The sequence below is a fragment of the Taudactylus pleione genome, unplaced genomic scaffold (genome assembly GCF_031769625.1).
Source record: "Taudactylus pleione unplaced genomic scaffold, aTauple2 ptg000317l, whole genome shotgun sequence".
Taxonomy (NCBI): Eukaryota; Metazoa; Chordata; class Amphibia; order Anura; family Myobatrachidae; genus Taudactylus; species Taudactylus pleione.
Genome location: NW_028284718.1, coordinates 1690397 through 1707757, shown reverse-complemented (window position 1 = coordinate 1707757; position 17361 = coordinate 1690397). Strand labels below are relative to the sequence as shown.

Genomic DNA, 17361 nt, shown 5'->3' with positions numbered 1-17361 from the left:
CGTTGCCAGCATGGTAACAACCCATTTGACTTTATTTTTAAAGTTAACATGCTTTCAATTGATCTAATCCACAACAGTAAGGCACAGTACTGATTTGCCATGATTACTTATACCAGAGTTTCACAAACTCCTCAAAGCAACCTAACAGTTCAGGTTTTATGGATAACCATGCTTGGGCACATGTGACTTAATTAGTACCTCAGTCTTTTGATTTAACCATCTGTGCTCAACCATGGATATCCTTAAAACCTGGACTGTTAGGGTGCCTTGAGGACCGAGTTTGGGAACTTCTTACCTATACAATTGGGGGTGTGGCCACTATACAAAGTGTGTGCATGGTGAAAGAGAAAGTTGCTATGGTCTGGTAGGTTGAGCGTGTAGGCTTGGTGATTAAGGACATTTTAGGCTCCTCATAGAGGTACTTTAAGTACTGATGAAACCGGAAACCCAGTGTAAGATATACTAAAGCACAGCCAATAAGTGAGCTTTATTGTTGTGGTTATGACTTTGTTCTTTGACTTACGGAGACACACCATGTCTATGAGGAGGCAGCAATACTAATTGGCTGGAGATATAGCTCCACACATCCCCTGGAAACTGCCTCTATGCTTTAGAGGTAAAAGAACTTACAGGCAGATATCTGCTGAAAATACTGCCAGATAACTACACAATTGTGCAACTAATGTTCTTTGAAGTCTACACAACACTTATGTTACTAGAACTGAGACATTGTTTGTATCCAATAAACTCACTGTTTCAAACATAGAGAAAATCTGGAGATCATTACAAGAAATCTATATAATATATTGAATCTACTAATTTGTTCAGCATTTACAAGAATAAACATTACTATGATCCATCCATTATTCTATTTTCTGTGATAACTGTTGCTTGACGATTCTCCATAAAGTGGTTTATTTTTATCTTTTGTTGCTGGTGTGTATATTTCTTTGTATGTTGAATATATTAAAATGTAAAATACTTCATTAAATGTGCTTCAAGTTGGATTTTTTTTCTGTGGCAATACCAGCGCCTTATATATTTTCTTGTTTGAAGTATCAATCTTATGTCTTTTACTTGAGCAAACAAAGATTTATTTTAATCCTATTGGACTCTATACATTCCATCACATTTAATAAGAGGCCTCTGCAAAATATAAAATATTTAGCTATAAAAAAAATATTACAAAAACATTTAATAAAAATAGATTAAAGTCTAATCATGATGTAAATGCTTTTAAAAGTTTTGCTGTCTGCGTTTCTTTGATTCAATGGCTTCCAGTATGGGCTGTCGCTTTGACTGGTACTTCTGATGAATTTCCTCAATTTCCCGTTCCATCATTGGATCCAGTGCGTTCAGTCTCATCCGCAGGTCAGCTACACTCCAGTCTTTTAACTGGGAGAAATAGAAACCGCAATTAACACTTTGGATGAAAAGGAAAATCAGGTGACACTTATTTACAGGCTGTTATCTCGTTATTATAATATAACTTTGTGATGGTATATCTAATTTTTGGGGGCGATATCATTATTGTATGTAGCAGGTAAATCATTATAGGGCTGATTCGAGTCACACGTGCTGCAACCGCTTTAGTGTCTTTTGATGTAGTCGCACCTGCGACTATATGATAATGCTAGTACCAACCCTTCTCCTGGTGTACAAGCGTGCTTCTGAATGTGTAAGGACACAAATACCCACTATGAGCGCCTGAAGACTCTTAAATGCCATTTAGAGGCAACCATCAATCGCACCATTGAATTTTGCACAAGCCCCATGCTAGGTGCAGATTCTTTATCAGAGTATGGCCTCTAATGTGAACGATTCTGCGCACTGCTGCAGCGTCACACCCATAACATGAACCATCTCAGGGTGCCCATTTAGCCTCCTCCCATTCACTGCTCAGCACATTTCCAAGACATTTCTGAGATCACGCATCTGCCGGGCTTAGTAATCCCAACTGCGACTTTGGATGCATGTGCAGTGACTTGCTATTTCTACATGTACCCAACAAATACAGGACAGTATTGTCTTTACACTGATATTTAGCACACGGCCATTCCCAATTCTAAATCTCTCGTCACATTTTATATTTGCCCACCTGCAGTGCACCCGTGGTTTTGCTAAGGTGCAAATGTACGTCTTTTTTTTTTATTTTATTTGCTTCCAACTGCATAAGCCCCAGTGATGGGAACCTTTATGAACCTGAAGCCTTTCACTGCCCTGGGAACCAATAACATCATAAAGGTGTCTCAGTGGCTCTGAATAGTCTGCATATTGACGAATATTGATTCAGCAGAGATGATAGCAGTAATATAGAGCAGCTGATGAAAGTCCTTTAAATGTGGAGCTGATAGGGGAGTGGGATATGCAGCTATTAATGTGACTTTAACTTGACATTGGGACAATCCACTTGTATTTGGTTTAAATTTAACCTGATTGATTTAAAATAGAGAAAAAAAACCTCCCAGTGGCAGTACATATTGTGCTGAAGTGCAGAATAAAGCCTTCACAATGTATTGATCGATGACTGCATCTCCTATATCTGATTACAGCATTTGCTCCTCTGCCCAAGATAATAATGTTTTAGCATAACACTTCTAGGTATCTAGATGAGAATATCCTGTTTGTGCTCTCATATATCTCAGTAACTCATTGTTTTCCAGGAATCGCAGAAACTTTCAGAGAAACATATAGCATAATACTTATCTACATAACCATTAAGTTATTTTATACGGTAACGATTTAAGAACAATTCTATTAAGTATGGTATTGAAAGGAAATACAATTGTTCAGAGCTTTGCTATACTTCAATATCTAAGCTACTTTCACTATATCTCTGTAAAGTAATATTAGCACTTACCAAAAGGAGATGCTGGGCCTGATTCTGAGCAGCAGGCAGAAGCCGCTGCTTTATAGTCTTTTGTCACAGTCACTTCTGCTGCTACAAAGCCCTTCCCTGGTGCACATGCATGCATATGAAATTACAAATACTGAGACGCCCACTTACAGCGCCTATAGATGCTGCTTTACTGTCTGGTGCGTAAAGACAAACATAGACCGCACCATAGAATCTTGCACTAGCCCTTTGGCAGGTGCAGGTTCTCCATTAGAGAACAGTCTCATATGTGAGTGGTAGAGCGTCTCTGAAAGCAACTTCTTTCAATGACATACCACCATGACACTCCCATAACACACCCATAATACTCTCTCTCTGCGTACGCTGTTTTTTGCTAATGCCGTTGCTTCCCAGTCACCGTCTAGTATATTGTCTGCACAGTTCTTCCTTCGTGCGCCTGAATCGATATTTTGCGGCTTTGTAAGCACACCATCGGGATGGGCAGAGCGACTTTTCATGCATGTGCATTAGCAAAAAATCCATGAACATCAGCATTGCGTGCAACTCAGAAGCCCGCTGTGTCATCATAAATTACCTAACGGTTCTTATTCATGCCTTCATCCATGCTGAGAAATATGTGGCCAAATCGTCAATTGAGTCAAACAATGAATGATATGAAACACCTCTTCCAGTGACCATTTACACCACGTATGCTCTTGTGTGTGTCAACAAGTGAATAATTTGCCGAGCCTGCCCCACTGATTTCAATACATTTAGATCAGATTTTGATTTGGACTAAACCGGCCAGCTGAACGTGAATATATGCAGTGACACTATGTCTTCTTTTTAAAATTAAAATCTGGGACTTCAATGTCATCTGAAGGTTGCTCAGGCCATATAATCCACCTTTTAGGTGCCAAATGCCATAAAACAGATGTAGGAATATTTCCCCTCTTATTCTATTGGTTTGGCTGTATAAGCAGCCTGAATTAGGAGAAAACAAGAATTGCGTGTTAAAAGTATTCAGGAGGAAAATAGTAGACTGTGCTCGGAAAACCAAGACACTACATAGCCTTTATTTAAGGTCAGCCTAACTGGATTGAAATTGGCCAACATCATATGCGTGTACGGCCAAATTGACAAACTTATTTAAAAGTACAAATGTGAGTAAGCCGAAGTAATCAATAAGCATTGGGTGTTAAATTGCCCAACTTACACATTGAGAAATGATTCCAAAACTTTTTTACATTATAAACTTTCTTAAAAATTATTGGACCGCTCACCCCCATTTCACTGTACTGCAGTTATGTCAGACCCACCCTGCTCTTAACTCATTGCACTGCAATTCCCAGACCCACTCCTTTCCTCACTCATTGTATCGCAATTATCAGACCCATCCCTTTCCTCACTCTTTGTAAAGAAATTCTCAATCCCACCCCTTTCCTCACTCTTGTACCACAATTCCTAGATCCACCCCTTTCCTCACTCTTTCTACTGAAGTTGTTGTCAGAACCACCCCTTCCTCACACCCTGTACCACAATTCCCAAACCCACCCCTTTTCCTCACCCTTTGTATTGAAGTTGCTTTCAGACCCACCCCTTTCCTCACTCTTTGTACCGCAGTTACTGTCACAGCCACCCCCTTTCCTTACACTCTGTACCACAATTGTCAGACTGACCCCTTTCCTCACTTACTGTACTGCAGTTGTTGTCAGACCCATCCCATTCCTAACACCATGTACCGCAATTCCCAGACCCACCCCTATCCTCACTCTTTGTACCGCAATTCCCGAACCCATCCCTTGCCTCGCTCTTTGTACTACAGTTGTTCTCAGGCCCACCCCTTTCCTCACTCTTTTACCTCTATATCCAGAGCCACCCCTTTCCTCACTCTTTTACCGCTATATCCAGAGCCACCCCTTTCCTCACTCTTTGTACCACAATTCCCAGATCCACCCCTATCCTTAATCTTTGTACCGCAATTCCCAAACCCACCCCTTTCCTCACTCTTTGAACTACAGTTGTTCTCAGACCCACCCCTTTCCTCACTCTTTGTACCGCATTTCCCACACCCACCCCTATCCTCACTCTTTGTACTACAGTTGATCTCAGATGCACCCCTTTCCACACTCTTTGTACCACAATTCCCAGACCCATCCCTTTCTTCACTCCTTGTACCACAATTCCTAGATCCACTCCTTTCCTAACTCTTTGTAAAGCAATTCTCAAACCCACCCCTTTCCGCACTCCTTGTACTGCAATTCCTAGACCCATCCCTTTCCTCACTCTTTGTACCACAATTCCTAGATCCACCTCTTTCTTCACTCTTTCTACTGCAGTTGCTGTCTGAACAATCCCCTTCCTCACACCCTGTACCACAACTCCCAAACCCACCCCTTTTCCTCACCCTTTGTATTAAAGTTGCTGTCAGACCCACCCCTTTCCTCACTCTTTGTACCGCAGTTACTTTCACACCCACCCCTTTCCTTACACTCTGTACTACAATTGTCAGACCCACCCCTTTCCTCACACCTTGTACTACAATTGTCAGACTGACCCCTTTACTCACTCACTGTACTGCAATTGTTGTCAGACCCATCCCATTCCTAACACCATGTACCGCAATTCCCAGACCCACCCATATCCTCACTCTTTGTACCGCAATTCCCAGACCCATCCCTTTCCTCACTCTTTGTACCGCAATTCCCAGACCCATCCCTTTCTTCACTCCTTGTACTGCAATTCCTAGATCCACCCCTTTCCTCACTCTTTGTACCACAATTCCCAAACCCACCCCTTTCCTCATTCCTTATACCGCAATTCCCAGACCCACCCCTTTCCTCACTCTTTGTACCACAATTCCCAAACCCACCCCTTTCCTCACTCCTTGTACCGCAATTTCCAAACCCACCCCTTTCCTCACTCTTTGTACCGGAATTCTCAAACCCATTCCTTTCCTCACTCCTTGTAAAGCAATTCCTAGATCCACTCCTTTCCTCACTCTTTCTACCACAATTCCCAAACCCACCCCTTTCCTCACTCTTTGTACTGCAATTCCCAAACCCACCCCTATCCTCGCTCTTTGTACCGCAATTCCCAGACCCATCCCTTTCCTCACTCTTTGTATTACAGTTGTTCTCAGACCCACCCCTTACCACACTCTTTAACCGCAATTTCCAGATCCACCTCTTTCCTCACTCTGTGTACCGCAATTCCCAATCCCACCCCTTCCCTCACTCTTTGTACCGGAATTCTCAAACCCACTCCTTTCCTCACTCCTTGTAAAGCAATTCCTAGATCCGCCCCTTGCCTCACTCTTTGTACCGCAATTCCCAAACCCACTCCTTTCCTCACTCTTTGTACCACAATTCCCAAACCCACCCCTTTCCTCACTCTTTGTACTGCAGTTGCCATCAGACCCGCCCCTTTCCTCACTCTTTTACCGCAATTCAAGTCTGCAGTTACTGTCAAAACCAGCCCTTCCTCACACCCTGTACCATAATTGTCAGACCCACCCCTTTCCTCATACCTTGTACTGCAATTGTCAGACTGACCCCTTTCCTCACTCACTGTACCGCAATTGTTGTCAGACCCATCCCATTCCTAATACCATGTACCGCAATTCCCAGACCCACCCCTATCCTCACTCTTTGTACCACAATTCCGAGACCCACCTCTTTCTTTGTACTGAAATTTCCAGACCCACCCCTTTTCCTCATTCTTTGTACCACAATTCCTAGACCCTCACCTTTCCTCACTCTTTGTACTGCAGTTGCCATCAGATCCAGCCCCTTTCCTCACACCCTGTATCGCAATTCCCAGACCCACTCCTTTCCTCACTCACTGTACTGCAGTTGTCAGACCCACCACTTTCCTCACAGTTATCAGGCATATAAAATAACATTAAAATTGATGAGGAAGAGTGTAGTAGTGACAATTGCCCGATGGCATTGGTTGACCAGGGCAAAGGTAGAGGTTAGAGTACCACGGGGTCTTTAAATAGGGGCTAATATAATGGCAAAAGTCAATTAAAGTGAAAGTAAAGCTAGCATTTTATTTCAATGTGTGACGGCCTTATTTAGTTTTGAGAAAGCAGGGTTTATAGCCTCTCTTCTTTCCAAATATGTATTTAATAAAAAGTATTTAATAAAAAGTAGTAAAGTGAAATGGAACTAATTTGTAACAAAATCTCTTCCCTGTATGCAAATGGTAAAAGTTGTGTAACACACACTTGGACTGAACAAGAAAAGTAATTGGTATGGGATGCCAGCAGTCAGGATCCTGGCTGTCAGAATGACACCGGCGTCCCGACAAGGCTAGCATACAGACACTTGTTGTTCGGTATACTAACCCTCCCTCTTTGGTGCCTAAGCCTTACCTCCCCCCCCCCTAGTGCCTGAACCTAACCCCCCACTCCCTACACCCTAAACGTAACCCTCCCCCCTTAGTGCCTATCCCTAACCCTCCCCCTAGTACTTAACCCTAACCCTGGTGGGAAATCTCCACTGCTAATTTCCTTACTAAACTCGTGGTTTTTGCAAACACAAGATAGATATAAATGCTGCAGAACTCTACATAATATGCCCCTGGGCTGCTCTAAGCACTCTCCTACTGCAGACAGCCATGCATGCCGGGTTGTATCTGTGAAATTAATATGGAACCCATAAAGAAAATAAGGGGAAAAACTGATTAAAGGTGGAGTTATCTGCTAAGCGGTCAAGACTGATACATGTTGAACACAGACCCATGCGGGGTTATGGTTCATTTCATAATCTGAAGGTGTGGTTATGCGGTCTGCATCTGCACTAAGTGTATCTAGCAGCTCCTATAAAGTATGGTAATCTCTCATTTCATAATACAGTTAGGGGTCATGTACTGCACAATACTAAAAATGGGTCAGCTTTCTTGATAGTTATGGCAAAACACACATTTTCATGCACCCATAGCTACCATGGTACTTACAAAGCTGTAGTCTCCGTTAAGAGGTATTTTCCAATCAGATGAATCTGGGGGTTGTGCGGTTATTTTCTTTTCTGGAGTTCCGAACTGGTTCTCATTCTTCTCAAAATACTCAAGAAATGATGGTTTGGCAGGCTGTGAGGGCTGACTGCTTTCTGTATTGATAAAATTACAAAAATGTTGGTTTATTATATACTAAATTCATATAAAGTTAGCCTTTCCTAAATCATATTATTTCTAGTAGCTTATACAGTACATCAGTCACATAATAGAAACAAAGGCGCGCTCATGTGCCTGACGGGAAGAATTCTGCGGTGCACTTATGTGACTCAGTGATGTCTCTGGTACTCAGAGTATTGAAAGGCCACATTCACAGGAATATTGTTTCAGTCCACAAAATGGCTGCCTTTGGTGGCATAACAAATGTCTGCATAAAAGTGCAAAGTCTGAAGTGGAATCACCACATGCATTGGGGGGGGGGGGGGGGGGGGGAAGAGAGAGAGAGAGAGAGAGAGAGAGAGAGAGAGAGAGAGAGAGAGAGAGAGAGAGAGAGAGAGAGAGAGAGAGAGAGAGAAACAAAACTTCATTTTATGATATCATCGATTCGCATCAAGGGTAAACATGCGGTCAAACCCCGAATATGCGGGTTTGACAGAATTTTTGCCCTTGGTGCGTCTCGATGATGTCGAAATTTTCATATGCACCAAGCCCCAGAGTGTGATGCACTCCGGGACTTGGCTGCGGTGGGTAACGCCATCTTCCTGATGGCGTTACCCATAGAAGCCTATGGGCTTCTCTCCGCCGATTGATGATCTCTACTAGCACTCCCGCGGCATGCCTTTCCTTCTGCGCATGCGCAGAAGGACGCCGGAGGGGCTTCTGGGTCAAATGACCGCTCTTACCGACAGAGCAGCCCTTTGCGGGGATCGTCATGCATGCCGGCATGAATGCGATGACCGGCGTAATGCATCCTGCTCCATGTCATTTTGGGAGATACACCAGGTTTTTACAAGTAGTACATGGATCTACAAGTCAGTCTGCAATGGTGATAGGGGAATTATTTGACAATCAAAGAGCTTATAGTTTCAGTGAGATGCCTTCTGCAACATCCAGACATAATATATACATATGTGTCCACATACATCTAGCCTCCTTGGGCCTTAACTAGCCCTTCTAGTCGCGCCATACCACATGCGAAATGCGGCATGGCGTGACACTTTAACGCAGCATTTCTCATGGAGATGCACCCGCAGTCACACACAGAACATAGGCATGCCGCATATCATTTTAATCAGCAGAAGATGTGCATCCTAATAGCCTTGCTTTGCAAATAAGACACATTTTAACAGAAAAAGTCACACGAAAAGACGCTATACCGGGTCGCACGGTTCTTACGAGGTACATTATGTGTAACACAATTTGTAGCACACGGAGGATAGATGTATGTGGACAAAACTGTAGGACACAAATTCACAGATGCACAAATGCCAATGTAGTGATAAGCTGCAAAATAATTACATATAGTAGTGTCCCCTCACTCTCATGATTATTTAAGACATAAAAGATGTTGGAACCAGAAGTTTGTCAGGTGAAAAAACGTTGAAATGAATGAAGAATTTGACCTAAGATATATCAGACATAGCTTTGAAGTGACATTTTTACTCTTTCAGCCATGCACATTTACAATCCCACAAAAAGGTGAGTGTGCACCATAGTTGCTCACTCTCCTGAAGACTCCCGAATTTGTGGTAGATCTCCTCGTTCCTGGGGGAGTGGGTGACCTCCTGCTTCTCACCATTTCTCCAGTTAAAGGGGCGGGATGTGATTTGCTATGAAATGCATCACTGCGGCCCTGCCCATTGTGATGTAACAAAAATGCAATACATAGTAACACGGCCCCCGCTTCTCCCCTAGATCTCCGAGAGATCAGATAGGGAAGTAGGTAAGTATGGTGTATACCAAACTATAAGTGGACGAAGTAGGTGGATTGGTTCAAAATTATTGTGAGGCTGGATACCTTTTTTCTTAAGTATAATGTGGTATTACTTATTAAAGGTTCTAATAATAATCTCTGTAAAGCGCTGCGGAATATGTATGCGCTATATAAATAACTGGCAATAATAATAATAATAATAGACGGTAACCTGATCTTGTAACTTCTATAGACCATCACCAAAACTCTTAAGATAAAAATACAAATGTCATTTTTTGAAATGGTAGCATAATGAAAAAGTTGGGGGTGTGGGCTGCATTTTCCAGGTTTAGAAACATATTTTATTTTGAAGTTAACAGTATTATATTTCAGCCTTGCACTGTGTTAATGCCTCCATCCTTCTTACAATGTGTACTCTAATAACATTGTATACTATAACATTTTTCATCTGCATTATATTGTATGAGCTCTGTAGTTTTGATGCACATACGTGCATGTGTATGTACAGTATGTATCCAATAAAGACTGAAATCCTATGTGGGTACTACAAGCCTTTTCCTGTGACCTTGACTGAGCTGTGAAGGGTATGACTAGCATGTGACGCCTTGAGAGTAAAGTAAAGTGCCTTTCTTCCTTTGGGAGGATACTCTTTCAGATTCAAGTATTGGTGAACTTGTTATGAGCAATTTAAAAGATTGCTGTGGGATAGAGTTGCAGAGATTCAACCTGTTACTAGACTGGCACTGACTGCAAAGGTCCCAAAGCAAAGTCTAAAACATCAAAAGGACAAAAAAAAAATCAATATGGTGTCTGACTAAGAGATACAAGGAAGAATCCCTTCCCCAATGCTTTACTTAATTATAACACATTACACACAAATTTCCGTTCCTAAGATAAGTTGTATGCAAATTTGATAAATGGGTTCTACAATAAATACCTTTAAGGTTCTACAGTGTTAAATGATGCATATTGAGAGAGATTGTCAAAATATGTGCTCTATTAAAAAGATTGGGTTCTACAAGTGATTTGACATATGTTAAACTGTATTGTTAAAGTATTGCCAAAGAATTATAAATTATTCAGTTGAAAAAAACATGATGCTCTATATGAAAACGTGTAAGGCTCTATGGCTGACAGAGTAACATTGTATTTTGAGTGTTGACATGTTTCCATGACAATGAAACTCATGTCTGTTTTTTGATAGCTAGCTTACATTCCTTAATGCTGAGTAGACAACAGCAATATATCAACTTATCTTGAGGGGACACACAGAAGTTTAGCATGTTACAGAACCCTTCCAAAAATCTGCTAACCAAAGTTCAAAGTTCAAGACTATAATCGAGTGGAAGCTTCACAGTGTTTAATTACCGGGTCGCTGGAAGGTTGATAATGCAGAGTTGGAGAGAAAAGGAAGCAGTAAGAGTTAAGAATATTTGATATTGATAGATAGTGCGATACCCCAGTGCGATTAAATGATATCAGAAAATTCCACAATAGTTGAACTGATAGTTAAGATGGGTACACAATAGGTCGACGGGTCAGCCGTTGGGCTGACCCGCCGGCCTATATGACGATCGGTAAGTGTATACACACTTACCAATCGTCTGCCCAATGTTTCCCAGGCTTGACAGCTCAACTGGGTGGGCATTTAAATTGCCCGCCCAGTTGCACTGTGAATCACCACATTCTGCAGGAACCCAGTGTGAATCACCACTGGGTCCCTGCAGAATGTGTACAAGCGATGGGTGGGTCGCCCGTACATACCAGCAGATGACAGATATATTTTTCAGATATATCGGCCGTCTGCTGTGTTGCAAAGCAGATCGGATATTGCTGTGAACGACGTCATTCACAGACATGTCCACTGTACATGCACGGAGATGAACTATAGATACATCGTCCGTTCGATGGAAAGAGCAATATATCTAGCAGTGTGTACCCAGCTTTGACCTATTGCATGTTGACCATTTGGTGTTGACCTTTTATAACACACCCATCTATAATGACTTTCCGTTGGTAGGGTATGTGGATATCAAATTACTGTAAATAATTTACTGTCCAGGAAAATGTTATCCAGGTCTCCTTCTCAGTAAAGGAGTTGTGAGTAAATATTTAGGAATTTGTCAAAGGACATTTCCCCTTGTCAAATCTTAAACCATTATTGTGATGGGATAGGAGATGTTAGGCTGTCATGCCATTCTCCATTTTGTCTTTAGCTAGGCTGATTTCTGGATGAATTATGTAACTGGATTTTATCCTTTATCCAACTGATCAAATAGATAGACAGACAAATTAGGGCTAGTGTAAGGAGGTAATCAAGTGGTCATTTGTACTTGAGGGCTTACAGATAGCCATCAAACTTCATAAGCAAAGACAGAAAGACAACAGTATTACCAAGAGCACCGTATTAGTCACCATTACAGAGAAAACTATATAAACAAAAAGTCCCAGCATCAGGCTGATGTTGAGGAGCCACAGTTGCCTTTTGCTCTACTTATTAGATCTGTACAGCATTGGCTGTCATACACAGGGGCAGTGGCGTCACTGCGGGACGCACCCAGGTGTCACCCGCCGAGGGGTGACACCAAAGTGCAGACTCCCCCTCAGTGACAGGAACTGGGTGCTTCACTGTAGAATTACATGCAGCACTCGGTTCCTGTCACAGTGAGGGAGCCGGCACTACTGGTCCCCAGCGAGAGCCGCACCTCCGGGACCCCCAGGAGAGACTAAAACTGGGATTCGGGTGCATGACTCTGCCCCCACTCGCAAGCCCACGCCCCCTTGTCGCGAGGCCGCACTCCCTTTTCCTGGCGCATGGCAATGCCGAGTGCACTGCTAAGCTGCCCGCCCCTGTAATACCCCTAAAGTCCCTGGTGGTCTTTTCACTTATTATTTAAAAATGGTAATCCATGTAATGAATGTTTATTGTTAGGCATTTTCATCAATTGCCCAGCGTTGCCATGTCTCCCTTATTAACCTCCCTCCCGAGGGAGCTAATGGTCTCTTCCAACCCCTTCAGCTTGTATTAAGCCACCGGGAGTCCCCGAGGTCGGGACTTTATTACTGACAGTTGAGGGGGGGAACCCGGCTGGCTTCAGAGACGTTAGGATAAGGTATAGAAGGGAACAGTGACTGGCGCGTGAGTCTGGCGGGAGCACAGCCGGCTCGTGCTAAAGGCTGAAAAGGTTATAAAAAGGCTGGACACTGACGTTTTGTGCGGAGTGCACCTGAGGTGATCGGACTTAGAGGAGCCCTGCGCTGAGAGTTACTTACCTCAGGTCTGGAGGTGAACTGGTCAGCGGGATAGAAGTGACCAGCTGATGGGATCGGAGCTCCGGAGTGACGGCAACGAGGTGCGGCATGCACCAGCATCATCAACTGTGTAAGCAGAGACTTTCCCCGGCGCGTTGACTGGGAGGCGGAACTGGGCAGAGCCACTGCAGTGAGTGACTGCTGTTCCCTGCATTCCGGAGAGGAGGCTGGAGGCGCGGCTACCTCAGTCGGGGGTTGAACCGGAGGCGGATCTGGACAGAGCCACTACAGTGAGTGACTGCTGTTCCCTGCATTCCGGAGAGGAGGCTAGAGGCGCGGCTACCTCAGTCGGGGGTTGAGCCGGAGGCGGATTCGTGAGTACAACAGACAGCATATATGCAAATCATACACCTCATCACAACAGTGCCTGGGGACTGACAGGATTAATCAGCTGCGGTGTATCAGTTCACAGCCTTCTTAATTAAAGTGCTGGAGACCCGGTTATCAGTTACGCAGGGAACTAATTAAACGTCATTTTGATACAACTTGTCAGGGCACATGCAAGATAATAACTCATGATATGCCTGGTCCCGTCAGTTTAATTCAAAGAGTCAGCTCAGCTTAAAAGTGTCCATTTGCAGCATACTTACCCGAGTACAGAATAGCTCCAAGTTTAACTAATCAAATTGGATACAGCTACCGGAGACCCAGCTAGTTTTGGAGTTAACGTCTTCCTTCAAGTTACCCGTGCCTCCCGGCACTTCATACTGAGCTAGAGAAGGGCATATTTATTAAAGCTAAAAGGAGGCGTATAACAGAAACTTACCTGTTTAGTGAACTTCACCTATTTCTAGGTCGAGCAGTCAGAACACTTGCTACTAAATGTAACCAATAAAGGAAAGGATAGCTCTAGTAGGAGAGGAACTTCCCTTTTCTTTTAAAACTAAGTCGGATTTTCCCTCACTACCATAGTGCCAGCCTACGATCATCAGCAATAATACAAGTACCCCGGGCAACGTTTGCAAATAATTTTTGTTACGACAATCCTTTGCATGCAAAAAGGGAACTGAACTATTATTTTAGAGGTAAAGCAAATAGTTCCAGTATATATCTCTGTATTGGAGTAAATGTATGTTGTTGATTTATTTTGCACCTGTTTGCATTTAACTCTTATTCCGAAAGGGGATCCAAGGTGTTCCAGAGTTCCGGCTATAATAAAATCTTGTGGATCCTGATGCAATTTCCTGACTCCAATATATCAATTGTATTTGTATTTATTGAAATTGTATTGCTAATCGTATGAATTCTTGCCGGAACCACAAGGATTTGTATAAATACTATGTTTCTATTGAATACTGTTGATTAGCCTTAAATTATATCTCGTGGGAGGTGTCAAGACAAATTGAGGTTAGAACTTTGATGTAATGACATTAGCTAACTATTACTTACTCTGCACTATATAGACTGGGGGTGTTACACCCCTACCAGCACCGGGTGCATCAACAGATAGGAACGCCACTGCACAGGGCCCGGGTGGGGGCTATTGCCCGCAGCACAGCCAGGTGGACTCCTGCTGGCCGATAGCCGCTGGGCACTAGGACCTAGTGGCTCTCCACAGAGGCAGGCATTCCAAGAAGGCAAATTGAAGGGACTAGGGAGGGGGTTGGAGTGACAGGGGACAGAGGGCTGGAGTGACGGGGTAGGAGGATGGACTGACAGGATGCTGAAGTGCACTATGAATTTATACCACTTTGAAAGAATGAAGTCTGCTTATACACTGGACTATCAAAATGTTGGAGACTTGGGTTCAATTCCCAGGGGGTCTCAGACACAGCATTTCATCAATTTGTTATGTCTTATGTCAACCGTCTCAATTGATGAATTGCTGAAATCCTGTGGGCAGTAACACACCATCACTCATACTATATTACGGAGGAAAACCCAACCCAAGTTGTTGCACTAAACTCGCGATAGATTCACTAAATTCATGGTTCCAGACAAATTGCTATATACCCTAGTGAGGTTGGGATACCGCGCACGTATAGAATGTAAGCTCTCACGAGCAGGGCCCTCTTTGTTCATGTGCTTCTCCTTCCCTTACTCATACGATCATCTACTCCTAACCATGCCCTTGTCCTGCATTGTTTTGTACTCTAAGTTGCTTTCTTGTTTGCTCATTTGTTTATGTACTTTGTGAGGAGCTGTGGAACCCTTGTGGTGGCATATAAATAAAGGGTAATAATAATTATAATAGAGCAGCGAGAGGAACAATACACTTCCTAGTAGCGCTGACCATCACAATTCTCTATGGTGGTGCTACCTTTGAGCAATTCGTAATGAAAAACAGGCAGTTTTTTGCATTCCAAAACCTCTGCGGCATCTAGCACATTATTTTATTTGCCCATTATGCAGCTGAATACTGTCAGACAAAAGCTAGGTAGACATCTGAATGATGTAAAATGATGCCGATACAATTTAATTTACAATCATATGATCCCAGAACACACAATTTCAAGCGTATACGCAACGTATTGTGACGGGGATTGTATCCAAAGAATAATTTCTCCTGAACACTAAGGGGCGAAATTCAATTATCTTCAAAGTGAGGATTAGCCGCAATTCTGACTGGGGCTATTCAATTGCAGCATGTGATAAGCCTGCAGGCTGCACCTAACACAGATTTCTTTTCACCTCCTCCTCAGACTCTTAATCAGGAGAAGCTGATTGTGCTAGCTATTCACATCAGTGTGTGAATAAGACACATTTGAAGGTAAAAAGTTGCACAAAAAGGATGCTCAGCGCTACCGAGTCACACCACGGCACGGCGCGATTAGAAGGGCTGTTTAACAAGCAAGGAGGCTAGATGTTTGAGGAGACATCTGTAGGTCTTTCTGCCCTTATTGCGGCTGCCACAAACGCATTAACCGATAGTTCCGGGTACTATGGGTTAATGCACTTTAGCAGCAGATTTACCCGCAAGGAAAAGGGCTTACAATTAAATGGCTCTGGGCGCAAAAGTCAGAGACTACAACTGTTTTCCTCATGTAGTAAGATAAAGAGGCTAATTGAGTCCAGCCCTATGTGTGGTCGTGTGTACAAACTACAAGTTGTGCACATCGCACATTGACGCGCAGCACATCTGATGGGACGATGCAATGAACGTGTGTAAATGATAGACTGGGTGTACACACTATATGATGGTCGTGCATATTGGTCAATCTAGCAAGATTGCACAATATATCATATAGTGTGTACCCACATGACGATAACATCTTTCTATGCAAAAACAACATCTTGTGGTGCAAGGCCTGCATGGGACCAATGAAGTAAAAATATGGGCTTCTTAACTTTGTGCTGCATTAAAGTGGACTGAATGTTAATTATTTAACTCCTGATCAGCGGCATCAATAGGGGTGGAGGGAGCGGTTACTGATTACCCAGGCCTGTTGGAGGGGCCCAGAGACACACACACACACACACACTTCTTAACTGCTGGGCTGGGGAGCAGCCTCTCTCCCCAGCCCAGCACATGCTGCTGAGTGCTGGGCTGCAGGTGGGTCCAGGGACGCTGCTGACACTGAGCTTGCACCTGATGTGTGGGGGAGAGTGATCACCCTCTGGATCTGCTCCCTCCTCCCTGGCTGAGGGACGCCATCATTAAAAAAAAAATTTAATTTTTTTAGGGGGTGTGGCCACATCTGCACAATTAGGCCAAATCCCCCACAGTACCTGGGTCCCGCACTACACCCTAAGGTCCTGCTCCTAATTTCCCTTTTATAACCAATGGATAGCAAAGTATATTTACATGAGAACTCCAAAAATCATTTTGGGTTTAATTCTACATTAATATCTAATTTTGCTAGCCTTCTATGGGTACAGCTGGTGCTATTTTTTTTTTCAGTCATAGTTTCCTGTCCTGGTAGTATTACTCAATAGCTACACCTTACCTTGGATTAAACACAAGTGAGGCCACATTCAGTGGTTTAGAAGGCAGTCATGGTGAAAAGCGTCCAAATGATGACACTCCATAGCCACCAATGCATACATTTGCAGTGAATTGCAAAAAAAAATTGAACTGCAAGGCAAATGTTCCTAAATGTAAGTATCAGTAAGTATGGAGTCATTGGAATAAATAAGTCCCATAACCATTTACATGCCTTTACTAACATTAAAAAAAAAGATGTTTAGGGCCATTGGGTCGGTGAACTTTGCTCAGTTATGCCTTGTAGTTAGTGTTGAGATCTAGCAAAAACATGTCTTGATTTCTTTAAAGTGTAAGCTAATGTGACTCCATTCTGAAAAATAAAACACTATTGCGGCCGTACAGCTCCATATTAGGTGATATTCTAGGCCAATGTTCTTTTCAGGGGTTTGTAATGTT

The 17361-nt window shown here is 43.1% G+C and overlaps 1 protein-coding gene across 1 annotated transcript in view; it reads right to left on the bottom strand.

Moving 5' to 3' along the window:
- Positions 1-251: 251 nt before the first annotated feature.
- The window catches only part of STK4 (serine/threonine kinase 4), a 107936-nt gene continuing 90826 nt past the window's right edge, over positions 252-17361 (bottom strand). Inside the window, exons 10-11 of the mRNA XM_088442790.1 lie at positions 7799-7950; positions 252-1395 (exon numbers count right to left, since the gene is read on the bottom strand). Coding sequence (XP_088298916.1) covers positions 1237-1395; positions 7799-7950 — 311 coding nt within the window. The 3' untranslated portion in view covers positions 252-1236. The remainder of the gene's footprint in view (positions 1396-7798; positions 7951-17361) is intronic.